Here is a 26,158-nt window from a genome sequence, read left to right as displayed (position 1 = left end):
AAGATATTGAGATTTCAATGTTGAGAGCAAGAGATTAAAGAGATTACAGAGAGAGAGAGAGAGAGAGAGAGAGAGAGAGAGAGAGAGAGAGAGAGAGAGAGAGAGAGATGTTTTAAAGAGTTTTTTAAAATTATTCGAATATTTGCAACGAATCTGAATTGATTAATACAAATTGATTACTAATAAAGTAATAACTAATAACAACGTAAATGTAATACTTTTCAATGTATGCGATACAGATCTGCTATAAATAGCATTATCTGGTATTATAGGAAGATCAATCTTCTTCCAGTTACATAATCGTTCTGCGTTTTGCGGTAATAGATCCATTATCGAATACAAAAACGTTTTAATCGGGCAAATTTCTGTACAATTTGGCATTTTCAAAGAGAGAGTGATACCATCTACTCCCGTATAGTAATTAATCTAAAATAATAATAATTTTAATATCGTTTAATCAGTTAATTAATAGGATTTATTATGTATGTATAAATGCTTAAAGTAATTAGAAAAATTACACTGTTAATAATATTATCGATTAATAAAAATTAAATTAAGTTCTTTTAATTAACTATTACATAAAATCTTTTGTTACGTCTTTCTCTCTTATGAATATATGTATGTCACATTCTTAATTATTCCATATTGATTATTATTTTGTTTTTATCTTGCTTAAGTAAATAGCACTATCATCGTATTTTATAATTATTGTCGAAAATATATTTTAACTTTTAATTATTTTACGAATCTCGTAATTATTTTCAACATTCGTATCTGTAATGAAATAAAATAATGTAAGAGTATGTATACCTTCATTCCGTAACTTTCTGTTTCATTGTCAAAGTACAGTTCAAATATCACAGAGGCGGCTTCGTTAGGAATATGTGGTGACCATAGATTTAGGCCTTTCAAAACACCAACGATATTTCTTTCATTGCCGCTATACATCATGAGCTTCCGTTGTTTAGGAATGCGTCCATTGATATACATCAGCGAATTTGCTAAAATTTCTTTTAGAATCGTTCCTCCATTTAATTGCTTTTGTAGTGAGGTTTGCCAAAGGAGATCATATTCCAACAACGACACAGTGTACATTGCTCCATCAGGAAAGATGTCTTTTGCCCAGTGCGGGAGCGATTGTTCTAAGTCAGCCTGCAATGACATTCATTTTCACTTATGTTCTCTAAGGTTCATTTAACCGATACACGTGATACGCTTGACACTTTGAACTTGTCGTCAATAATAATAATCCGACGGTGATAACTTAAAAAACCTAACTAACTTAAAAACCTTCTAACTTAAAAAATAACGAAAGACTATCGAAGTAATAAAAGTTAAGCATTATAAACGATGTACACACATTTTACCTCAAAAAACTTTTACATTGCGATATTTTTGTTTCAGATATGATTAATAATAGGAACGTATCGATTATACATCATGTTCGTTCATGTCCAATTTTACAAGGAGCTGCTCATTTAAATATCTTACTTTTGTCTCAAGGACAGCATATAGTAAAGCCACTTCCGATGGTCGTTGAACTTTTATTCCAATAGATCGAGATATATGATCGAACAAAGATGAATAATCCGATACTCTATCCCGCACTTGAGCCATATTCAGCACTTTTCCCATTTCGAGAACGAAATTCGGACACTGTATTCCCATTAATAAAGTATCTTCCTGTGCGACAGTGTAATCTACAAAATTGATAAATTACTATATTTTTTCTATATCGTTTGCCTATTGCACTTTCTTTACGAATTTTTCACAGGTTCGTTTGTCAGGATGCTTGAAAAATTTGTAGCGAAAGTTAAAAAAGATTCAACTAGAATTACACGTTTTATCATCTACGACTTCGTAAGCTTCTTCTTGAAAAAATTTTTCGCCATTCGATAATGAATGTTTTTAAATAGATTTTATAGGCTTCTATACAGAGTACTTAATATCTTGTCTTATACAGTTATATTTATATTTGTGAGGAACTTAAAGATGAAAAAATCCACAGAATGAGTATGATATGCAAAAACGTATAAAATATCCAAAATATAATATTTGTTCTGATATCTAGGGGAGAAATAAATTTTTTCGTAGCTTCCACTTCTTTATCTATATCTTAGTAAAAATATAAATTTGCCATTAAATTGTATCTGCAGTCTAATGATGACATTATGTTGTATTCGATGAATAAGACTAGTAGAGGCACATTCCAGATGAGATCGTCTCACTGTCAGAAAGAAATTATTTCCATTTGGATATACGAGGTCCAACATTGTGTACCACTGTCTCTTGAACGAAATTGACATGTTTCCCTTATTTCTCTTTAGTACCGAACTAAGGACAGTACTTGTTCGAATATTTCATTATTTGATAGAAATTAACAAATGAGAAATGAATGAAAATGCTATGAATTTTTACCTGTGGATATTGGCTGCCAATTTATATCGGCGCTCCACCTTTGAATTTCTGCTGGAGGCCAAAGACCTGCATTTACTAATTGACCAGATAGCATCGACAGTGGATATTCGGCCGTTTGCATTTTCATCGTCTCAGACATGTAAAGATCACCCAAAAATTCACCGTACACCTTTCGTAAATGGACTCCTAGATTATACATGTTAAGCATGCTGGCCTGTTAAACAAGATTAATCAGTTAAACAAGAGTTATCATTCGTCATGCTCTTAATTTATATCATGCTTTATTAAGTAGTAGAACAAATAAAAATGTTAAATCAAGTATTATCCACACGCACGATACAAAGATACTTCCAAAAAATTTCGATCAGGATGAATTCCAAAGGATCGAAAGATCATGATTGATCATAAATTTAAATTATTTCCACGACTCTATGGAGTATTTGTCTGTTTGATAAACTTGCAAAGTCATTAAAGTTATTTAGATTCATCATATTGACTGAGTCACTATTGATAGTTGTTCAAAGTACAACTTTCATTTAATGAACAAATATCTTTCAACGTATAAAAAGAAATTCGCGTGTAATTTTAAATATCGTATGATAATTTGTAATGCTATTTCTATCAAATTTTTATAAAAATTTGTATAATTCATAAAGCGCTAAGTAAATATAAGATAAATATCAATTTGTAGATTCATCAGAAAGTTGCATCGTTAACTGTATAGTAACTGTTAAAATGTAAATTATAAAAAGAGTTATGAAAACGATATAATCATTTTTGGATCAATTGCTGTATCCACGCGCACGGTACGAAGATTGTTTTAAGAATTTCCATCAAAGAACAATAAGTTATCTCCTGTACTTGCTTCGATTATCTTCAATATTTGTTTAGATTTCCAGGAAATTGTCTATACAGAAGATACTCAACACCAATGGTAAGAATTCGGCTATGAAATCAATGGGAGAATATTCTAATAAAACAAATTAAAAATTATCCACCGACCGAGTAAATAAATTTCTGGATGATTAAAAGACGAAATATTATATGAAAAACGAATTAACGAAAACTTTAGCCAGAAATGACTGATTTCATTTCTTTTAGAAAGAAATTGACAAAAATGTCCAATTGGCTTAATATGTAATTTTAACACAACAGTTTTCTGTTGAAAATAAAATTCATTACATAAGCTGGCTCGTTATCAATGTTAATGTCTACATATACTCGTAGATAATACATGAATATATGTAATTAGCTGACATATTTTCCAAAACTATATTTTAATTTTCTCTACTAATGAAGGTCAGTACTGAACTTTCTTTAGCAGGGCGTTTTAATTTATCAGTTTTTTTTTTTTAAAAGGAAGGAAAGGAACTTACGTTAGGCATACTGAGTGGAGCTGTGTTAAAGTATTCGTAAGTTAAACTGCGTGGTAAATTCATGTCGTTGTTACCTATCAAATCCAAAATTGGAGCGTGCGTTTTATGAGCGAATACCTGAAAAATTATTTCGAGTGTTATAGCAGCTTATTCTGTTAGGTTCTCGCTTTTTAAGGAAGAATAAAATAAAATTAAAGTAAAAGAAAAACAAATAAGAAAGCTTTTAACGAAACGCATTTGGTCTCACGCAATTTTTATTTTATTTAAATATCCTGATCCTTACGATCTGCACTAACTGCAATTCTGGTACACATTCGGCAGATCTTATTACGATATACAGTATGCTTAGCACAGATACAACCACTTTCATCTTCAGTTCTTTCGGTTCTTATTTCACGACACAAATCCCTAAAAACCATTCGACTTTAATTAAGATTTTATTTCTTACAGTTTCATTTTCGTCTCTCGCGACACTATCGTATTTATTTATTTTTTTTTTTTTTTTCATATTTCTATCTTACCTTTCCAAATTAAGAGGAACGTTCCGTTCATTTACGGCGAACGAAAGAAGTAAATATTTTTTCTAAGTCGTTTCACTTTTAGTCTTTCGTTAACAATAGAACATGATTTGCTTGAATAGATAACTACACGATTAATTATTAGACCGACAGATGCCTTGAAATAATACCGGCGTGTTTATAGGCAATTATCTACCTGTCGATGCTTTTGTGTTCACCGCAGACACATTTGTGATGCTGACACTTGTTCTAACTTCCCATGGTAACCGCGTCGCAGTGTCTGCTTCTTGGTGTGATGATAGCAATTAGATAAAGTATTTCTCGATGGTGTCCCCGAGCATTCGTGCATCAGCCGTGTATAAATTTAATCGGTAACCTTCGCGTGGAATCGTCAACTTATCACTGGTAGCGATCTACTGGGCTTTGTACAATTCCTGGCAATCAGTTCGCTTCCAGTTATAAAGCTTCGTAATCAAAAGATCACGGATCTTATAAAATGAAAGCGCATTCGATCGAAATTGTTTAATCTTGTGACATACCATGGTATGAGTTTATCACCGATTTATGGGAGGTATCGCAGTTCAAAGTAAGAACGTCTTGATTGTTTGTTGCTTTCTCGTATAGTGAGCGTTTACCGGCATTTTTTCCCCTAATATTATTATTTTCACGTTTTCGTTTTATTAACGCGAGTTTGAATCGATTAATTAATCAATTAATTACAATAAAATTTATCATTTTTAAGGGATCATGCTTCTGACGAACAACGTATTCGAAGATTCGTTCGTCGTTACCTCTTTTCTCTACCGTGACTTCCTCGTCATTTTCGTTGTGTCACTTTAAAATTGTATTTCCAATATTTTCTTCAAAAGATCATTCATCCTTCAATTGAATTCTGACGATATCACATAATACGTGAAAACTATAGCTTGAAAACAGTATTACTTGGCTCGAGTGAATCATAAATTCCACCTTTTGTAATACAAGAACCCATGACATTTTCATTTTGGATATTGGAAGGACAAGAAATTATTGACGATTTCACTAACTTTCTTAGAGCTAGATCGGTCCTTTGAACTTGTAAACTATTTTTGTTAGAGATCCTCTGGGATAAGTCGTAGTAATTTGTTCGATAAAACAGTTGTAAGAATTGTAAATAGTCGATAAGAAGCTGATAGATAAATTTGTTTCTATTTATGACAATAAATCTCCTAAATGAAAGAGCGTACGTTTATAATATCAAGAACGATAACCTCCACTATCTCACTTTTATTAATTGTATCAGATAATACGTAATTTTGATAAAATGAACTTTTTAAGAGGGGGTGGAATCACGATGCTCCATGATTTATTTGGGCTATCGGGCGAGAATTTTTATTTTGACACAGAACAATTCACAATGAAACGTAATTAACAAGTAAGTCTAATTATGACAGAAATGCATCTGATCAAAGGAGTGGAACAACTTTCTTTTCGAAAAATTAGACGTTCGAGTTGAAAATAGACTACAATATTTCGCAAGCCTATCGACATAGAAATGTTGATAAATTATATCATTTGCAATTAATAACTCTTGGAATCAATGAATGATATTTTGCAATCTAATCTCTGTATAATTCTAAATATATATATTAACTTCAGATAAAGAAACTTTTAATTACGTTTATATTGTATACATAGAAAAATATAAAAATACATCTTTCTGAATATGCATGTCATATGTTTATTATTTTGTAATGTATCCATTAGATACAAATTAGATGTGCAGTATAATATGATAAATATATTTAACAGGAACAAATAAATCAACTTGTAGAGACATACTTTTATAGTCATTTAAATGATTATTATTTTTTATCGATAAAATTTTGAATATGCTTTCCGATTCCGACAGACAATTATTTCAATAAGAGTACTTGCATGTGTTCATCCAAATGAAAAATTAAAATTAGGAATCAAATTAAATTAGAAAAATACCTAGAGGATAAACTTTAATAACATATTTTAGATAAATAATAATTAACGAACATGACATATGCTTAATAGAAACTCAGTGCATAGAGACTGATCAATAATACGTGATTAATTCGCGAATAATCATTACTTTCCATATTTTCATATTGTGTACTTATATTTACAAATTAATCAGAATTTTCGATTGCGACGCTTCGTAATTTTTGCTAATCAACGCCTATGAATCGTATATTCTTAGCGTTAATTAACGATGATATTGGAAAATATCTTTTTTAACTTTTACATTACTATAACATAAGTATAGAAATTCTATTGTCTAACATTTCTGCAGAAGACAAAAAATTATTTCGCTACAGTCGTCACTAATTACAACTCGTTCAATATGTTGATTCGTTTGATTTTCAAGTATCATGTTTGTTAATAGTTGTTCAAAAGAGAAAGGTATCAAATTTTATTTCAACTTGACTTTCTCTAAATGATTAAAACCATATAAATTTCTTCTGATCATTTTGTTTATCGGTAACCGGGTTTCCACAAACCAGTTTTCTGCATATCAGTGGAACATGTTTGGTGACAGCACAAATCATAAACCTTATCATCTACTTTCAGGTTTGAAGATTGTGTTCACGTGATAAAACATACGACCACGTGCTAAACATGCATGGTACGCTATAATAACGGATAATATTACCATTTCTTAACGTATTCATACTTAGATTAAAACTAGCGTGTTTCAGTTATCTTTATGAAGACTACGCCAAACAAGAAATCTATCCTCCCTACTTCCACTATGAGATGATATTATCTGTTATCATCGTCGATTTACTTTTAAATCAAATTTCGAAACTTAATCTTGTTCAACGAGGTTAATTTCTTTTGTTTAAGTATTGTACAGATTTATATTTACCGCGAACAATTTAACGATAGTATCGTGAGTTACTGGTCGAATAATTGTTGAGATAATACATTTCTGCGCTCGTGTTGCGATTAGTACGCAAGTAAGCTATCAACAAGACTGAACATTTAAATGCAAGGAATGTGTGTAACTTAGCGCTTGATAAAGTTTACTTTTTCACATTTCACACGCAATATTTGGAACGTTGCGCTAGAAACCTGCCTGTACATATATCAATTCCAAATCCACGCTCGGCGTCAGTTGATATTTGAACTGGAAACAAAGGTAAGACGTCAATTCTTTAAAAGTGCATACGTTTCTGCATAATATTTGAAAGTAGACGTTTCGTTCAAACATCATGAAGAAATTGTGTGTTAGATTTATATTTTCTTGTGTTAAATATTAACCACGAAGAGCAAGCAATTAAAAATATCGAACGAAAGTTTGTTATTCTTTTGTTATTAATACTAGTGATCAGCTTCTTCTTAAAATCTTCTCAATGTTTTCTAGTGCTAACATATAGATAAGGATTTGATAAATACAAATTTTCTTCTTTCTTTTCGTCTGTAGATTACTATTTTCGGTTAGGCACGATAATAACTTTTTATGTACAGTAGCAAGCATTTTGTACTGATAACAATGGAACATAATAATGAAGTGCGTATAACAATGATACAGAGAACAAAGAGTACATGCATACAACTGAATTATTCTCGATATACTAAACATTATTTGGGGAGATTCTTTCGTGAAATGAAAAAATAACTTTTGGTGAATGTTCGTATGAATGGAATAATTTAATACAATTTTAAGCTATTTATATTAAAAATTTCACCCTGTGCTACTGCAATTCTATTTAATACTACTTAAGAGTAATATTTAATGAATTCTCCAAACTATATTCCTTTCTTGTAAATCTATTCTCTTTATTCTTAAGTAAAAGAATTCTTTAAAAAAAAATCTTTAATCTTCATTCCTTAAATAATTGCTATTATATTTTAATATATTTATTATTTACTCACATTATCACAAAAATAATTCGAAACAATCGTGTACTCTCGATATTCATGTTGTCTTAAAAATACGGTGAAAGAATAACTAATATTGAAACTTGCAAATAATAATTAAATGCCACGTTTTTTTTCCTTCACCTAGTTTTTATATATACCATGCTTATGCTATAGTTTCGTATTTTCGCACACAATCGCCTGATTATTTATAATTACACGCGAAGAGAACTAGGAAGGCGACAGCGTGTCTTTGCCGTGAGAAAATTAATGATTTTGTTGATCGTATATCAAATATCAGTCACACAGGTATAATGTGTTCGTTTCGTATTCATTATTCTACCGGAATTTATGTAACTACGAGTCCGTATCCGCAAAATCGCAGATTGGCTAATTTTTCGTATAAATCCTCGACTTATCATCGTACGATCTTTCATGAATATCGTTTCTAAGTAACTGCAAATTTTATGGTTTAACGATTCAGCTAATGATCGAACCGATTACGTGATTTTATAGTTTTTCAAAGCTTCGAAAGAATTACACAACTGCTTGTACGTGTAGTTGCAATTGTGCTACATCCTTACGCTCCTCAAAATATCCAATGGTACAGTTGTTAATTTGCGGAGTAAATCAAATTTACTAAAGACGAAGTCTTTAACGATCATGATATGATGATTTCGAACATATTTCGATATGTTAAATTATACCATAAATATACTAATATGTATAAATATACTATATCGGTGAAAAGAAGTCACCATGATAATTAATATTAAATTGATTAGCGAAAATATCAGTTATTATAGAAAACTGTAGTACATTTGTATTATAAATATGTTTTTCTAAGGTCTTATTTTTTTCTCTTTAAATTATTGACCTAAATGTTGAACATATGATTATGGAAAGTAACCTTCACCATATTTTACATATGGACTAAAAATAGTTTATACTTTTTATTCAAAGTATATAAAATAGACCAACAAGATGACATTGTATTCTTAAACATAATCATTTCCATTAAAAAAAGTAACATACAACTGAATTTTAATTCTTAATATATTAACTGATAGATATTTTACCAGACACCTACCTTTTATACGTAAGACAACTGCAAGTGATTTTTGAAGAAGAATAATATAATAGAACTTTCTCTATATTAGTATCCTTCTTTTATAATAATAAAAATAGTAATAAAAATCGTGCAGTACTGTGCGATAAGCTGCACGTGTTGTGTTTAAGTTTAATCAATTAAAGCCAATTCGTGATACTACAAAATGTAATGAAATAGAAATTGATTAATTACATTAATCTGATATTCTATCTGATTATTAACACGCGATTAAGAAAGGATCAGTCTAAAAAATCGTGTTTCTATTTATATAAATTTCGTAATTATAAATCTGATATAATTTCTATTCATATATACTAGTAACTCCTGATAAATGTCTATCGTAATTCTATGTTGATAAAATATTCGTGCCTTCCGTATTTCATAAAAGAATCGAAATTGTAAGCGAATAGCGATCCCACTTGCAAAGATAATTATTTTCATAAAGCTATTTCTTTGAAAATTGTTACGTATCTTATAATTTATTATTTACAGTCATTTTCGTGTATTTATATCATAATATACTGTGATATGTTATTTGTGATGTCGCTATCAGTAAATATAGATTTAATCAACTAACATGGATCACCTTTATAGAAATACCAATTCAATAGAAACGATAAGTTTTTCCAAGAATAATTTATTCGCTGTGTCATTATTATCAATATATTGCGAGAAAGTACGCACGAACAATTGCTGAATAATTCCTATATCTTATAAAAACTGAGTCTTAATACATCTCTTTCCTTTCTCTCTTTTCGTGTGTTTGTCCACGTATTAAACAGCGTACAATAAGTTACGTTTGTCTCTAAAAGCTTAAGAAGTGAATAAAATATCAGATAAGACTATAAAACGTTGACGCTCATTGTCACTAAAATGTACAAGTTATTAGACTTTGAGACAACTGCATTTTGCATACTATTTGGTTTCGTTCCTTAATGTTATACCTGCTATATACAACTAGAATAAATCAATTATACAAACGAAATATTCAGACACACGTATTACAAGAACATCTTTTCTTCCACTATTTATATGGAAATGCTAAACCAGATTCATATTGTCTTATTTCACTATTTTTCGATTCGTTATAGCACACTACTTATCTAATGGTGGATACAAAAAGTATTTGTACACGATTGTATTTATTTTATTATATGTACATTGTATGTATATTGTATAGATAGTATCTATATATTGATTAATTCGGTCCAAGTATATTAAATTGCGTATCGTTTACCAATACCAATACGTTATATGATTATGAAATTTTGATATTAAAAGTGAAATGTGAAATCTCATAAAAGAAAGTGCTTCATTGGAAAATAAGAATATCTGCAAATACTTTTAGTAGTTGCTGTGTATATAAATATAATCCAATAGCAAATTTCCATATCGTTTGTACCATTAAACATTTACTAAAGGTAATTTTTAAACGCTATCCAATGTGTAATGAACAATCAAGGAAATATCAACAAATATGTATACAGAGTGAGTTAAGAAGTATTATATAAAATAACTCGTTATCTATTGATTTTATCGAAAAACGTATTAAATGAATGATTTAGCATTTCAAGGGATTTATCGGATGGATACAATTTTATTTCCCAATATCTTATACTTTCTGAGATATTAAACTAACCTTGAGTTTTTTAAATAGCACTTATTTTATAACATTAGTCGTACCAGCTGGATACTCTACAGAAAAAGATTAAGTTATTTATGCCGAAAAACCATGAATTTAGCTACTAAATTTAATACTTAAGCTACTTATCTACGTAGCTATTAGATATTTTAACTTTAACTTGTCAAGTTTAATGTATGAAAGACAAGGAAAGACACAAAACGGTGTCTTCGTAACATTATCTTTGTAGTAATTATAGTCATAACTCATTTAAAATGTTTATTTTAGATAGTATTTCTTAATTACTTTCCCTGTATACATATATATAAGATATATGACGATTCAAGGAAAAAAAGTACACAAGGAAAAGGAATGATCTACTATGAAATTTCGGTGTTCTTTGAATATTTCCTAATGAGTAGTGATCCTGTTAATTCCCATGACATAGCATTTTTAGGACCACCATTTGGAACACGTGTCATCATTTAAAAAACCTTGATACGGTTTCTCTTATCGTCCTGCGTGTAATTATATGATGAAGGCCCATATGTAATGCGTTTCGCATGTAACCTGAAAATGGGGACTTCCATTTCGTATAAATACCATGCATATTCTAATGGCACCGAAATCAGCGATTGTGAAACCATTCCACAGAAAGATATGTCCGTTTGACGTATTACTGTCCTTTAAAATCATTTGCACATAGGCAACATGACCAGTATTTCACTGGCTGGTCTCACAATCGATACTACAGTGATATTAATTGCTTGTTGCAGTGTACCATTACGATAGATATTTAAATTGTGCAGACGTAAGTGTATTTCAGTTTATCACTATACTAATACAAAAAAAAGAGTGAGGCGATAAAATTAAAATTGCATTGAATATAAGAGATCTATTATGTGATTATTTTTTTTTAATTACTTTCACAAATTTTTTTCTTCAAAATTTTTTGAGTTATATATATATATATTAAGAATTATTATTAAATTATAAGATATGTATATTACTAAAATTAAAAAATATATATATATATTAAAAGATATTATCGATAAATATAAATAAAAATTTGTGGATACAATGGTATCTGATAATAAAAATATTACTACAATTTTTCTATGGAGATAGTAGTTTCTCCATGCAGAAAACATTACGTTAAGATTTTTCGCCATTGTTTAAATAACAAATTCCATGAATATAAGATACCGGTTTTTGCTAAATCATTGCTTCGCATAGCTTACAGAATAGTATGCACTTGAAAATTAACGTTTTCGCGCAAAGATATGCAGAAGACCATTCTTCAATCTATCCGTTGGTACTTCACTGTCTTTATGGCTATTAACTGTTTGATTTATGACGCTGTTTATTTGATCAACAAATGAAACATGTTGCATCCTTAAAATTCTTGCCGATAACCGGTAAATGCTGACTTACAGTATTTGGACAATTTACGAGAATTGTATAGGGACAATTTAAAGAAAACATATAGATAAAAGTGTTCAAACAAATTTCAAACAAATGTTCAAACAAAACAAATTGAAAATATTTACAGAATGTTCTTACTGTTTATCCAACTAAAAAGATAATAATTATTTTATTAATGGAAGAAATTTCATTCGAACATTTTTACTGCTTCCAGGTCCAACATGAACAATATGGTTTCGTTTAATTATCTCAAGAATTTCGTATCGATATACATGGTCGTGGCTTTGGCTGCCATAATTGGTATTACAACTGTTCAAGCAGAGCTCAAACTAGTGAATGTGGTAAAAATTACGGTTATTTATACTTAGCGCGTTCCCTAGTCCCGAGACATTCGTTCAAGCGCTCAGGATTTATGTCAAATTTTGAATAATTTTAAGTTAAAATAAGCAACGCAGTCGTGCTCGAAATTTTTCATATGTTCTGGTTTTTCGTGAAACAGTCTACTCGCGATAATCCTTGATCAATCTCGAGTATTTGAAGTTATTTTAAATGAAATACGAATCTGAGTGATTCAAATGTTACGGCACATTCGTGAAAAAGCGAAATCAGTTAAAAGGATAGCTTAATCACGGATCTTACACGTACCTTGTATAATTTCAGTTATTCCGTCATGGCGATAGGACACCCGATGCCACTAACGATGAAAAATATCCAAACGACCCTTACCTGGATAATCCTTTTTATCCAATGGGTCGGGGCCAGTTAACTAACGTGAGTATCTCGTCTCTTCTAAATTCTCGTCGTTCCTTGAACAATTTTTAGCTTGAACATTATAAGCAGTAGCATCTTTCTGGCAATTGCAATTGATCGATCGTTAAAAATTTTAGTCCTTGATACTAAAATTTAATTTGAATATTAATAACACATAGTTTAAGGGAATGAAAGTTTGATGATCTGTTCAAACGAGTAAGAGTTTAATATTTCCATCTATTTTATTAACCCTCGTTTAGTACTCTTGAACCGTAGACGATCCATAATGATTTGGATTTAAGTCGTTTAATTTTGTTTTACGCGACAAACATCATTGATGGCATTTGTCGCGTAAGACAAATCTTACAAAAAAGGAAAGTGAATACAAAGCAGTTTCAATGCATTACATGATGATGTTATATATACATGAAACACTTGAGGGATTTTTGATAAAAAGGATGTTGATTTTATGTGAAATTTAGAATGGCAAAATGAGAGAATATGTACTGGGACAATTCTTGAGACAGAGGTACGATCACTTCCTCGGAGATGTTTATAGAAGCGAAGCTGTCTCAGCTATCAGTTCAGATTATGACAGAACGAAAATGTCTTTGCAACTTGTTCTCGCTGGTCTCTTCCCGCCAAGTAATTTGCAACGATGGAATCACGATCTAAATTGGCAACCTATCCCCGCGAAATATTTACGACGCTACGAGGATAATCTCTTTCTGCCAGAGGATTGTCTTTTGTAAGTCACAATCTGACATTATATAATAATAACATCGTATTACAATTCGATATGTAAAAAATTTTCTGAAAGAAAAAAGGATAACGAGAACGATGATTTAATAAATAAATGAAATTTCAGTTGTAACAGAAATTAAGGATTGTTCGATATACAAATCATACTTACAATTAGTGGATAGGATCAGATAATTATATATAAGCCCATTTTTTATACAATAAAAATTGCTATTATCCAAATAAGTATCAAAGCTATAGTAGAATTTATGGAAATATTATGCAATTTTGTGTATGTTATTCTTACAGAGAAACGTAGTAAGCGTAGTATGTAAAATTTACTTAATTTTTCTCTTTCTATAATATTAATTTATCGATTACAGGTTTACGATCGAATATAATAGAGTATTGCAGTCACCGGCGGGAAAACAGGAAATTGGAAAATATAGCAAACTTATGAGACAATTAACAGAGTGGACTGGTAAAAACATATCTACACCATGGGATATGTATTACATATATCATACACTGATGGCCGAGAGTTCTCTCGGTCTTACTTTACCAGAATGGTCACACGCAATATTTCCAAATGGAGAGTTATTGAATGCAACGATATTTTCGTATAACATCGCTAATTCGACTCCTTTGTTGAAAAGATTGTACGGAGGTAATATAATTTGTATTTGCACATTCATTGAGCTTAAACTTGCTAATTATCTTCTGTTATAAATCTTGTAGTAGTATAACCATTTTAAACGTAACCGCTGTCAAACTATAATTCTGCCCATTGTTATTCTACATTTTCGTTCAACTTCAGTGCATTTTATTGTTGTTTATAATATCAATTATTATTGCATATATAAACTTCACATTTTTATAAGCTATTGAAATGCACCTTTTGTACCACTTCATGTTGAATATATTCTAATTTTATTATTTCGTTAAATTATAAAATGTTTAGTTATTAATAAATCGTTTGCACGCTGATTTATCGAGCTTGCACTTTTCCAATCGCCATCGCTGTTTTGTATCGTGTTTCTTCGATTTTACAATTTAAATTGCCACTTCAATTTCAGGTCCGTTCCTCCGGATCGTTACAAGGCATATGTTAAATCATGTAACCGGTGCACAAAATCGAGAACGAAAAATTAATTTATTTAGTGGACACGAAAGTAACGTTGCCGCCGTTTTGCACGCTCTTGGAGTTTTTTATCCACACGTTCCCGAATATTCCAGTTCTGTTATATTGGAACTTCATCAAAACAACAACGCTTACTACGTAAAGGTACGTAATGAGACGTGCATAAGCCACATCCACATTTTTATATGAAAGTAATATTTCCAAAGACAGCGTATCATCGAATTAATGCCGATGCCGATATTAATTTATGATATTCATATAAATATTGACTTTTGACGACGATAACAAACGAATATCTTATTTATTAACGACCAGAGTTTAAAGTCAACGATCATAAAATGTATTAGTAGCTGATCTCATTAATATTCTCATTTTCTTTGCTTCCTCTGATATGTGTACATGTGCATACAATATTGCAAACATATTTAAAGTTAACGTTAATTCTTCGATACTTTTATAGTTGTGATAACGTGAATTATTGCTTATTAAAAGTCTGAGATCCCTATGTTGTTTTTGTATTCATATTTCGTACAATCAACTTTTAACGCTAGTCGCTAATTAAAAAATTTTTCAACGCTAGATATTCATTTGATTGTTGTACGAAGAGTGTTCGAAGAATTTAGATACGGAATATCTTCGATAGTGTATAGTACAGTGTATATAGTGAATATGATAGATCTAGATAGCGAATTAGTGTAAATTTAACTAAAAGAATAATATTTTAGAAAATTCTTAAAATTGAAAATATTAACTCACTTAAAAATATTTTTCAACCTTTGACTCTAATAATAGCTAGAAAGTATATATTTACATAAATAGTCGTGAAGAATTACAATTAATAAACGCCTTGTTAATAGACGTGGAATTAGTTCTGCCATTCATAGAAATTGTTCCGACACTTTGTGTTGTTTCTTACTCATCATATCTCGATCAGCTATGAATCATCAAAAATAAGAATACAATTTTTATAGCTTTTAGTTTGCAATTATTTTATTATCCTTGTCAAATTGCCGCGGTCTAGCGAATAGAACTTATACCAAATATGACTATGTTTAAATGAATTTGATTTATACGGATAATATGAGACATCAGATCTAATTAATATGACAGTATGACACATAAAAAGGAAATAATTATCGAATGAATTATTCTACTCTACAATATGGAACCTCTGATACATTTAAGTAGCGAATGAACCGAGACAATTACTCAGAAAATTACTCCCCTCGTTAATAGATTCCTTTTGCAACGAGTCAATGCTATACTGGCATAGTAATATTGTATGTAATTATCTTTGTATCATATTCCAAAAAAAGGATCATTATACAAGAATTTTATATAGAAAGTTATTATCTTCCACGATAATAATTTTCTTAGTGATTAAACGGCTTTAAATTAATGTTCTGCTACTTCGAAAAAATCTTTATTCAAGATATTTAATATTATATTTATTTGAAATAATTTTTACATTCTATCTTAGTTCGCTAAATAATATTCTTTATCTTCAGCCTAGCGACTAAGAAATTAGCTTTGTCTATAGAATCCTAGCTAGTATATGTACACTACATTTATCAACACTATCCTTTCACTTCTCCCATTCGCTCAACTTCTCTCATTTACATTTTTTTATTCCCTATTTCCTCACTATATCTTTACTTACTATATCTTTTTTAGTAACCTATCTTATTAACATTACTTAATACAGTAGAACTCTATTTATCCGAATGAAATTTTAATTAATGTCCCGTTAATCCCTTAAGGACATATTAAATTGCAATAAGTAATCGCCTATTTTTATTTTATTATTTTATTATATAAATGTTAACAAATTTATATCGACCAGAATTTTTCGAAGAAGCCTTCTATTTTCAACAATACAGAAAAACGACCTAATCAATATGATAGATTATAGAAAGTGTACAACTCTCTTCCAAAGATAATCCTCAACTAATCGAACAAAAAATATTCTTTAGATATTCGTACGAGTTATCCCACTACTGCGCTGTAAAAAGATGAGAATATGGCCAGCAGAATGGCACAGGGACAAAAGGAATATTGCTCTATTTCGTTTCTCTTTACGTTACACATATAGTAATCGAATCCCCTTTCTTAGCCGAGCCATCTTCTCATTACTGCATAGTCCCCTCTGAATCAATCTAGTACAGAAAAGACAATCGTATATCTGTCGAAAGTAATGTTACGGAGGTAGATTTTAAGGGATTAACTGAACTTCTTCTAGTTGATTAATATGTATCTGAACGTGAGTTGTTACGTGAACGGAAAATAATAATAGTTAACGAGCTTCTATTATATGAACTCGAATTACATAATTACATAAACTGTTTATCTCCTGATAAATTCAAATAAATAGAGTTCTCCTATATATACTATTGCTTCCTCTCCTATTCTTCTATACTCTTATCTTCTATATTACTTAAAATTATTTGTTTATGTATCTTCTATTATTTGTTATCATCGTAGGTACTTAACTACTTGGGCATTCCATCCGAAGCAAAAGAACTTCAACTACCTGGATGTGAGATACTTTGTCCTTTGGACAAGTATTTACAGTTGATAGAAGGAGTGATGCCATCAAACGACGAACTGATTTGCGACAAAGGTCTGTCACAAGCATTTGTAGACAGAAAGTCAATCGAGGAATTGAGTTTATTGAAATACAATCTGATAAGAACTGCAGGAATCATTGAAAGTAAATAATACGTGTATGAAAATGTAATTGTTAAAGATGAATTACATTCCTTTGAAACCAAAGAAAACTTCATGTTAAAAATGAAGTGTTACATAATAAATGCGTAATATACAATAGAAATGAATTTAGAATAGCTTTTAATTTATAAATTAGCGATATTAATTACATATCATTGATCTTATGCGACAAGATTAGACATGAGGAATGTAATTCATATTTCTAATTATATTTGCTCTTCCTATAAGTAATATCGTCCTTTTACTTATTTGATACTACTAAAAAGGTACGTTATTTGACGAATTTGTTTCAAATAAAGAACAGTATTATCGTTCAAATTCGAAGTTTCTGTCCCTTTTTTAGTATCTTTGGTTCTCTCGTATTTGTAGAATGTTTAATAATATGCCGTATCAAACTGAAAATTAACGTTAATGGTTCATCAAAAGCATCGTCTCAAAATTGTAATTAGCGTTATTAATATCTTCTGACATTTAAAATATATGTTTGTTGCATTTTCCCACTCAGAGTCTGGACGAGTTAAATGGCAGAAAATATTATGTATATCGAAAGCATATTATAAAATTTCTGTACGTATGTATTTTATAAATAACGACGTTACTTCTGGGATGACATAGTTTATAAAACTTTATGTGTGTAAAAAATATACATGAAAGAGCACCGATATTTTTGCAATTTAATTATTTATATTTTACTATAAAGAAATTAGAAATTATTGGCCACAAAGGTATTCAAATATATTTAAATATACAATGATATTTATGCACATTATATAATTATTTTGTATTTAATTCATTAAAGTATTTAACGCGCGATTAATTTAATAGATTATTTATTTTGTAACCAAAGCACGACTTGATATACATATTCATAGTGAAAATGCATTGTTTCATTCTGAATACATATTTATTCGATGTATTATGTATCAATTCACCTAACATCAATTAAATACATTTAAAATCTACAAGTCTAGTTTCATTTCATTTATATGCCCTTATATTCATAACTTGCAATATCGATTTTATTTAAAAATGTACAATTTCAAATATATAGGATGGTGCTCAAATTATAATATATTATTTATATACTCGCAATATCGGATGTATTCATAAAAATTGGTAATTGAAGAAAGAAAGATCGATCGTCAAAAGGAAATACTAAAATAATGTACTTATACAGAGTATCTCGTTTAAATCGAACATGCAAATTATTTTAGCAGCTGTTAAAGCTAAGAAAAAATGAATAAGAAGAATAAGAACGAATAGTTTCAAGATACGTATCTGATGATAATAAAAGAAGCTCCCTAAAAATCGTCTTAAACTTCATTCCAAGATCATTTTTTTTGCATATCTATTAATATCTATTTTTTCGCAATGCTATGTCTTAGTTTGTAACAAGACGAGTTTCACAATCCATGGCATTATTACTTTAAAGCAACAACGAAGAAGAAAACTGAATTTAAAGCGGAGTACCTGCTGTAAAAATAATAAGTCAACTTATTTTATTTTCATTTCTTATGGAATTTCCATCGTAAATATACTATAATAATAATAATATGATATACGTATTTAACTCTCGAGAAATCTTGTAGCTATCGTACAGTCCATTCTCAAAAATATTTTATTCGCTAAATTGTAGGCTTAATCTAAATTAATGCCACATATGCAGACGGACTAATTAATTTATTATATGTGACGCATTAACGTATCGATAAAAGTTGTTATTTTCAAGAACTGTAATTATTCGGAAACAAAGATAAGTGATTAAAAATACTAAAAGCGAAAAATATTAAGAATAAAAGTGCCAAAATAAGGAAACTATAGTATTTCTAGCGTTTAATGCAATAGCAATAACTGCACGGTGGAAGCTACATTATAGAATGCGGATGATAATTTTGTTGATGAATTAAACTAAATATGAACGATTTAAGAATCAGTATAACATTGAAAAATCCTTGTTACTTTTATAGCTCACAATATTCTTTTTCCTTCTTTCCCTATTCGTATGTTGCTACGTTTCTCCTTTAATATATTGTCAGCTCGATAAGAAGGAAACCAGAGGTTGAAGTATCTGTGCGATTATATAGTTCTATTCGTGAGAACCAATAGCGTTAGAAAATATGTTATTGATTTAAGAAATCTTACATAACTTAATTTCTTTGTCTAGTAGTGACACACGCGAAAAAGATCTATGCGTCACTGTGAATTTATGACAGAATTTCAACATATGAATTCTCGCGGTTCCCGGTACTAACAATTTAAAACAATTTTCATATCATCTTCATTCATGCCAGTTTCAGTCTGCATTGACATTCGCACATACCGTGTTTTATTTTTAAAGCCTTGACTCTGAGATTATTGTAAGAGTCTGTGATCCACTAAAGGTATTGTATAAAAAGTACAGTTCAGAAAATTGTTATCTGTTGTGTATGTAAACTTAGTTATTTTTGTTCCTGTTTCTTCAACGTGTCAACATAATACACAAGTGAGTAAAAAATTCAAGCGAAAACTCTCAAGTTTTTCTCATTGCACTTTTAATACGATTAGTAAATAATAGATTTCTCCGTATTTGCACAATTTTTCTTTATGCTTGCTGTGAAATATATATAAAAAATTACATACGGAGAATGGAACACAATGAAATTACTGGAAAGAAAACGTTCGTTCATAAGTATGAATAAAGTTAACCTTCCTGAAATAAATGAATGATAGTACATTCTCATATTGTTTCTGTGATTATTCATATAGAAGGAAATTATCGCTACCATTAGAAAAAGGATGGAAAATAGTTTTATTGTCATTCTCTTAGAGACTTATTCTTCCTTGAATATATTATCAATAGCTTTTCGAAGTGTTTCAAATAGTTTCTTCATTTGAATGTTTGACGTTAGCAAGCTACAAAAAAATGACATTGTCTACAGATAACAATACTTCTTTTTTATTGTTTACGAATATCTAATGAATATGACATACATATATATATTGTGTCTGCGATATCGATTCAAATATTATATTATCGACTACTTTACGAGATTAAGTAAGTTAACGTTTTGTTTATGTCTACGGAAACTACAAAATTATTCAAAATTTATAAAACCTTATATAATTGAATTGTATAATAGTAAATTCAAAGTTTTAAGAACTAGTGACCTACAACGTATCCGTACTTTCTAAATGTTTTAGAACCACATAACTCGGACGTCATCGAAATTTAAATAATCAGAACGATGTTGCAGAACCAGATTATATCCGTTTAGTCTATTGACACGTGCTATGCATAAAACATAAATTGAAAGAAGTATATAAATCAAGTAGACAGAAACAAGGCGGAAGTATTTCCTAAAAAGCAATCAAGTGTTATGTAAATATAAGTTGAAAAAGTGAACAAGACTAAGGCGAAAATATTTCCTAAAAATCAATAGAGTGTTACAGAGTACAATACTCTTCTAGGTATATTTATTAATTTCTTAAAAATTTTTAATCGAACTTTCTGGCAAATTATATTGTGGTAAATAATACGGTGAATAAAATATTCATAATCGTTATGATCGTGGATATATTTTATTCTATAGCCATAAGAAAAAAAAAACAATAGAATATGAATTAACTGATAATGTTGATTTTATCGATAGACTATCTTCAATGATAATTTATGTGACACACCAATGAAATTTCGCAGTATGAACGAGCGAGTTCACTAAAATAGAATTACAGTCAACGAGATTCGGTAAGGTTACAATATGGTCTGTTATATGAATACTATAAAAGTATCAGGTTTTATCAATTTGTCAATAAAAGTTTCAAAGCATGTAAATATTTAGTGAAAATAGCGCTTAAAAAGTTCAATGATCTATGTTATTCTTACTAAATTCCATTGAAATATTGTAACTTTACAATTAAGTTTATAACGAGTCCTACAACATGCCTCACTGAAATAAAGCATCATAAAATTCATGCAATAAATTAAGGCAACGTCATGATAATAAATATGTATAATGATGTTACCTTAAATTAAAAAAATTTGTTCAAAGTATTGAGCATTTTTCAATTAGTTCCAGAAACATGGATATTAAATGGATCTCAAGGATCATCATTTGCCTCCTTTATTGTCAAGCATCTTGGGCCGAGCTGAAGCTCATACAAACGATATTTAGACATGGAAACAGAATGCCATCGAATATTAAGTACTATCCGAACGATCCTTACGTTAACTACACTTACGAACCAGCCGGACGAGGAGGTTTAACAAACGTATGTTACTTCTTGTATAACTATCATCATAAAAACTGTGAAATATTTATGAATTTGCACGTGTTAAAATTCCGATTCCTTCAAATTTTGCACATTCAATAGAAGATAAATTAAATGTCAATGGTGCTTGATGATACAAAATAATTAATGTCAATAATAAATCAATTCATTTTAATAATAAATGATTTTGACGATACAAAAATATTAATTTATATATTAGGTTGGTAAACTGTCCTTGTACAAACTTGGCCAATATTTTCGTGAAAGATACGACCAATTTTTAGGACGAATTTACACTTCAAAAGATATTTGGTTCCGTGCCGATGAGGTAGAGAGAGTTGTAATGAGTGGACAACTAGTAGCAGCTGGATTATATCCTCCGTGTGAAGAACAAAGGTCCTAAATAAAATTTTAGCTGCCTGATAAACAATTAACTTCTAATACAATTATACGGTAATTTGATCTAAAAAAATAAGCTTTATAGGTGGGATTCTAATTTAAATTGGCAACCGATACCTGTATGGACACCGCTGAATTCGAACGATTGCCTGTATAATGGGCAATTTTTAACAAATTTCTATACATGGAGAAATAACGTGGAGAAAACAGATGAGGCTATAGTGCAATTTCAAAAACAGAATAAAGATGTTTATAGGTATTTATCTGAACATACAGGTGGTAATATCATACAATCTAGAACGTTCAACTTACGTCAATTCTTGTACGCACAGGTAAATAATATCTTTTCATAGCAAATATTACGAGCTAGATGTTTAAAATAAATATACAATCGAAGATAAAAATAAGTAACAGGTAGTGAAAATAGGTATCAGTAAGGTTTACTCGAATTAGTACTAATATTATACAACACAAATTTGATTTATCATTGGACTGCGCTATTTATTGTTATTTTTATGAATAATACTAAAGAAAAATAGTACCTCAGTAAATATTTGTTTTTTACCACTAAATATTATAACAAATGTTGTACTTTGAATATTTGGTATATCTTTACAGATTATGTGTATCCTATGCATTTTAATATATTTACATTTTCCATAAATGCACAAAAATCTGCAGTTTACTTATTCTTATAGCATACACGTATAGAGTATCTAGAAAATAATGGAAATTAATACATATTTCCATTTTTATGTAAACAATTTGTACTTAATGAAACTTTATTAGTACCCATTTCTACTACCTGCCCATTTATTTTTATTTTCGGCTGCATATTTATTTTTATAGTATTAATATGCTAAACATTTTCAATCATATATAATACATATCTAAATATTAATAAATAATTATATAAATAATGTGAGTTTGGTTTGACAACCAAGGTGATAGATATATTTTTGAATATTTAAAATACTCATTTAGAAAGATATTGGTTTAAAATTACCCGAATGGACAAAATCTGTTTTTCCACATGGAAAGCTAGATGAGTTAGCCGTAAACGATATTTACATTCGGACTCGTACTCCACAAATGAAGCAATTATTAGCTGGTAAATATTAAATCTTATAACTTTTAATTTTTTATTCTTCTTATGTTCGCGTCAGAATAAAAATTATTTTACCCATATATCTATATTTAATATCTACTATAATATTAATTTATCTTATACAATTAAAATAAATTCTACTTGACAGGAATGTGGATTCGCGAATGGTTAAATCATGTTGATGATCATTTAAATAAGAATGATACACGAAAAGCATTTATGTATGCGGCACATGATCTAAATATTGCTTACATACTTGCAGCACTAGACAATTTTGATAACGAAATTCCTTACTATGGTAGTACTCTGATATTTGAATTACATGAAGAGGATAACGAATATTATATTCAGGTAACAATATGATTACGTATGTATATATGCAAATTGTTATTAAAAAATCATCTTTCTATAAAATATGTCTCTACAGAGTATTAATTTTGAAGTTGGGAGATAAAGATACAATTTAATATAAAAATGTATATTACGGAAAATTTCAACATTTAATTTTTGAAACTTTCACGATTAATAATATTGTTCATAATTTTTCTACATACACGATTATAACCTTTATTCACAGATGCTTTATAGAAACAAAGAAAATATTCAATTACTCAAATTCCCTAATTGTGATGACAAAATGTGTCCATTGGATAAGTTCAAAAAATTTGTAATGCCTATAATACCGACAAATCTGGAAGAAATATGTGGACAGGAATAAAAAAGTAAAGTATTAATATAAATATGGATAGTAATAAACCAATACTAAATGGATTCATAAAATGATTTCTATAATATTCTACTATTTACTCATATAAATTCAATAATAAATGTGTAATATTAAAACAATGTTTATTAAAAACATGTCATTTGTACTACAACTGCTTATTAAAACCCGAAACTTAGACTACCTATAAATCTTGTTGCTCAAATGTATTTCCTTCAATTACAAAATAACAAGGTAAAACTGTAAAAAGACTGTCTAAACTTTGGTTTCGATGATTTTTGGATATATTGTAAAACTCAACATTTTGATCAACCTTTTCTTATAAATATAAAAGCTATACTCGTTTAGTTCCGAAATATTCGCGAAAAACTCCCGATAACAATGAATTCTGCCTATAACTGTACTTATGGTTTACTTATTAACTTATGGTTAACTTATGGTTAAAGTATTGGTTTCCGACGGTCGGCCACTTATCTTCTGTTTATAATTAATTCCTATGTCCATGGTTTACTTCAAATGTTTTGAAGTTGCGAATACGCAACATGTTACATATTTAATCGGATACTTAACAATAACCTATCACACAGGTCAATAAAATCAATAAAAAAAAAACAATATAAACGTATACTTACATCCATTTTTGTTAAAATAACTCAAACGTTAATAATCGCTACGCATCAAATGTTGACGATTTATAATTCACCATAATTGTCATCGTTAATTGTTATAACGTCTATATATCTCCATTCTTCCGAAATGATATGCACAAAACATAACCAAAGGTCTAAAGTTAATATATAGAACTGAACCAGTTGTGTCTAAATGAAGCAATAATCAAACTCAAATTCTGTTTCAAAAACTTACAATGTAAGCTGTTGGTAACACTAACACTAAAATAAGCGATCGACGACAAAAGAACACAGGAAGTTCGGAAAACTACAGCACTTTGTTACAACAATATCTAGCAAAATACTAAATAAGAACGTATTAGTTAAATGAACCTAATGATAATCGATAAAAGATAATAAAACAGTAACACAAATACTACATAGTTAAAAACACGCACTATGAAGGATATATCTTGAAGCCACGATTTTTCACAATAAAAATGATATTCCGCGCCAAAACTTCGTCCAACTGACTCCCACTTAGCTGAGAACGGCTTTTCATTTGTTTTAAACCCGCTCACAGATTAAAATATTATATGCCGGGAAGTTTATTTCAGTCAACGAACTATACAGTATTAAAATAGATAATCATAAGGAGTTTTTAAAGTTTGCTATCTTCATCAGTTTACTATATATTGCTATAATTAAGTATAGTGGATATAATGCTTTTTATTTATTAAATAAAATAATATAAATAATTAAAATAGTAAATAAATTAGAGCAATATTTTAGCATAATCTTGTATTACAAACTAAAACAGACTTGAGCGAATGTATAAGATTTATTCCACAGGCCTCGTTATTTAAGAAAAATGCATTGTATTTAACGAGTGACTTGTCTTGAGAAAATATTTAAAAAAAACTGTGTTTTCAAAATTTATATTAAAAAATTGTTAATCTAATTTATTAAAAATAAGCTTTTTTTTATATTTACGTAAATTTATTTCATTTTAACACCCTTCTCCATTTTTTTTATGAAAGAGGCCACTTCTGGGTCAATAATCCTAGGTCTCAAAAATTTTAACTCGGTCCTGCTGATCGGCCGTCTTTTTCTTATACGCCTGCGCAAGGATGTCTATATACAAACTTCGCGAATTTGATTTAATGACTCCAAAATTGAACGAATGCGGATCTTTGTAATAACACAAAATTATGAATAAAGTGTTAGTAACTTCATTTTCTTTCTGCCGTTCTAAGTTAAATAAGTATCTTTGACACGAAGTGCTGCTAGTAAAATTACTAATATAAAACTCCCTTGTAAAATATCGCTGGACAAAGATAAATATTCCGCAACTTAGGAAATATCTCTCC

At 29.4% G+C, this 26,158-nt stretch overlaps 3 protein-coding genes across 10 annotated transcripts; 2 read left to right on the top strand and 1 right to left on the bottom strand.

The window, feature by feature from the left end:
- Positions 1-53: 53 nt before the first annotated feature.
- Positions 54-26,152, bottom strand: LOC117153945 (venom acid phosphatase Acph-1). Of its 3 annotated transcripts, XM_033328471.2 has the most exons (8): positions 24,813-26,152; positions 4,316-4,746; positions 4,078-4,202; positions 3,795-3,911; positions 2,419-2,632; positions 1,492-1,700; positions 811-1,152; positions 54-426 (listed from the first exon to the last, which is right to left on the bottom strand). In XM_033328471.2, exons 3-8 carry the CDS (start codon positions 4,162-4,164, stop codon positions 163-165), a joined length of 1,233 nt encoding a protein of 410 aa, XP_033184362.1. In that variant the 5' UTR covers positions 4,165-4,202; positions 4,316-4,746; positions 24,813-26,152; the 3' UTR covers positions 54-162. The 3 variants fall into 3 exon arrangements, with proteins under 3 accessions (XP_033184362.1, XP_076473622.1, XP_076473623.1); XM_076617507.1 differs by lacking the exon at positions 4,316-4,746; XM_076617508.1 differs by lacking the exons at positions 4,078-4,202; positions 4,316-4,746.
- On the top strand, positions 7,293-18,365 carry Acph-1 (venom acid phosphatase). Of its 2 annotated transcripts, none has more exons than XM_033328469.2 (7): positions 7,293-7,463; positions 12,557-12,683; positions 13,003-13,113; positions 13,575-13,840; positions 14,217-14,500; positions 14,910-15,118; positions 17,456-18,365. In XM_033328469.2, the coding sequence occupies exons 2-7, from the start codon at positions 12,564-12,566 to the stop codon at positions 17,690-17,692; spliced, it is 1,227 nt and encodes a 408-aa protein (XP_033184360.1). In that variant the 5' UTR covers positions 7,293-7,463; positions 12,557-12,563; the 3' UTR covers positions 17,693-18,365. The 2 variants fall into 2 exon arrangements, with proteins under 2 accessions (XP_033184360.1, XP_033184361.1); XM_033328470.2 differs by lacking the exon at positions 7,293-7,463 and adding an exon at positions 11,546-11,728.
- Positions 19,910-24,328, top strand: LOC117153837 (venom acid phosphatase Acph-1). Of its 5 annotated transcripts, XM_076617509.1 has the most exons (8): positions 20,896-21,148; positions 21,331-21,425; positions 21,751-21,949; positions 22,170-22,345; positions 22,434-22,680; positions 23,333-23,459; positions 23,605-23,807; positions 24,034-24,328. In XM_076617509.1, exons 3-8 carry the CDS (start codon positions 21,761-21,763, stop codon positions 24,172-24,174), a joined length of 1,083 nt encoding a protein of 360 aa, XP_076473624.1. In that variant the 5' UTR covers positions 20,896-21,148; positions 21,331-21,425; positions 21,751-21,760; the 3' UTR covers positions 24,175-24,328. The 5 variants fall into 5 exon arrangements, with proteins under 5 accessions (XP_076473626.1, XP_076473625.1, XP_033184170.1 ...); XM_076617511.1 differs by lacking the exons at positions 20,896-21,148; positions 21,331-21,425 and adding an exon at positions 19,910-20,082 and having other exon boundaries at positions 21,757-21,949; XM_076617510.1 differs by lacking the exons at positions 20,896-21,148; positions 21,331-21,425 and adding an exon at positions 19,910-20,183.
- Positions 26,153-26,158: the final 6 nt, after the last annotated feature.

This window comes from Bombus vancouverensis, chromosome 3, assembly GCF_051014615.1.
Source record: "Bombus vancouverensis nearcticus chromosome 3, iyBomVanc1_principal, whole genome shotgun sequence".
NCBI classification, from domain to species: Eukaryota; Metazoa; Arthropoda; class Insecta; order Hymenoptera; family Apidae; genus Bombus; species Bombus vancouverensis.
Note: the sequence above shows the minus strand (reverse complement) of the source record. Positions and strands in the feature narration are given on the sequence as shown.

Excerpts from the sequence above, each read along its gene's own strand:
- LOC117153945 (XM_033328471.2), bottom strand. The coding sequence starts at position 4,164 with ATGAAAGTGGTTGTATCTGTGCTAAGCATACTGTATATCGTAATAAGA. Across the intron at positions 2,633-3,794 it reads CTCCACTCAGTATGCCTAAC|GCCAGCATGCTTAACATGTA; the intron begins GTAAGTTCCTTT and ends CTTGTTTAACAG. Across the intron at positions 1,701-2,418 it reads TTGGCAGCCAATATCCACAG|ATTACACTGTCGCACAGGAA; the intron begins GTAAAAATTCAT and ends TCAATTTTGTAG.
- Acph-1 (XM_033328469.2), top strand. The coding sequence starts at position 12,564 with ATGAACAATATGGTTTCGTTTAATTATCTCAAGAATTTCGTATCGATA. Across the intron at positions 12,684-13,002 it reads AGCTCAAACTAGTGAATGTG|TTATTCCGTCATGGCGATAG; the intron begins GTAAAAATTACG and ends GTATAATTTCAG. Across the intron at positions 15,119-17,455 it reads ACAACGCTTACTACGTAAAG|GTACTTAACTACTTGGGCAT; the intron begins GTACGTAATGAG and ends TTATCATCGTAG.
- LOC117153837 (XM_076617511.1), top strand. The coding sequence starts at position 21,761 with ATGGATATTAAATGGATCTCAAGGATCATCATTTGCCTCCTTTATTGT. Across the intron at positions 23,460-23,604 it reads AATGAAGCAATTATTAGCTG|GAATGTGGATTCGCGAATGG; the intron begins GTAAATATTAAA and ends TCTACTTGACAG. Across the intron at positions 23,808-24,033 it reads ATAACGAATATTATATTCAG|ATGCTTTATAGAAACAAAGA; the intron begins GTAACAATATGA and ends CTTTATTCACAG.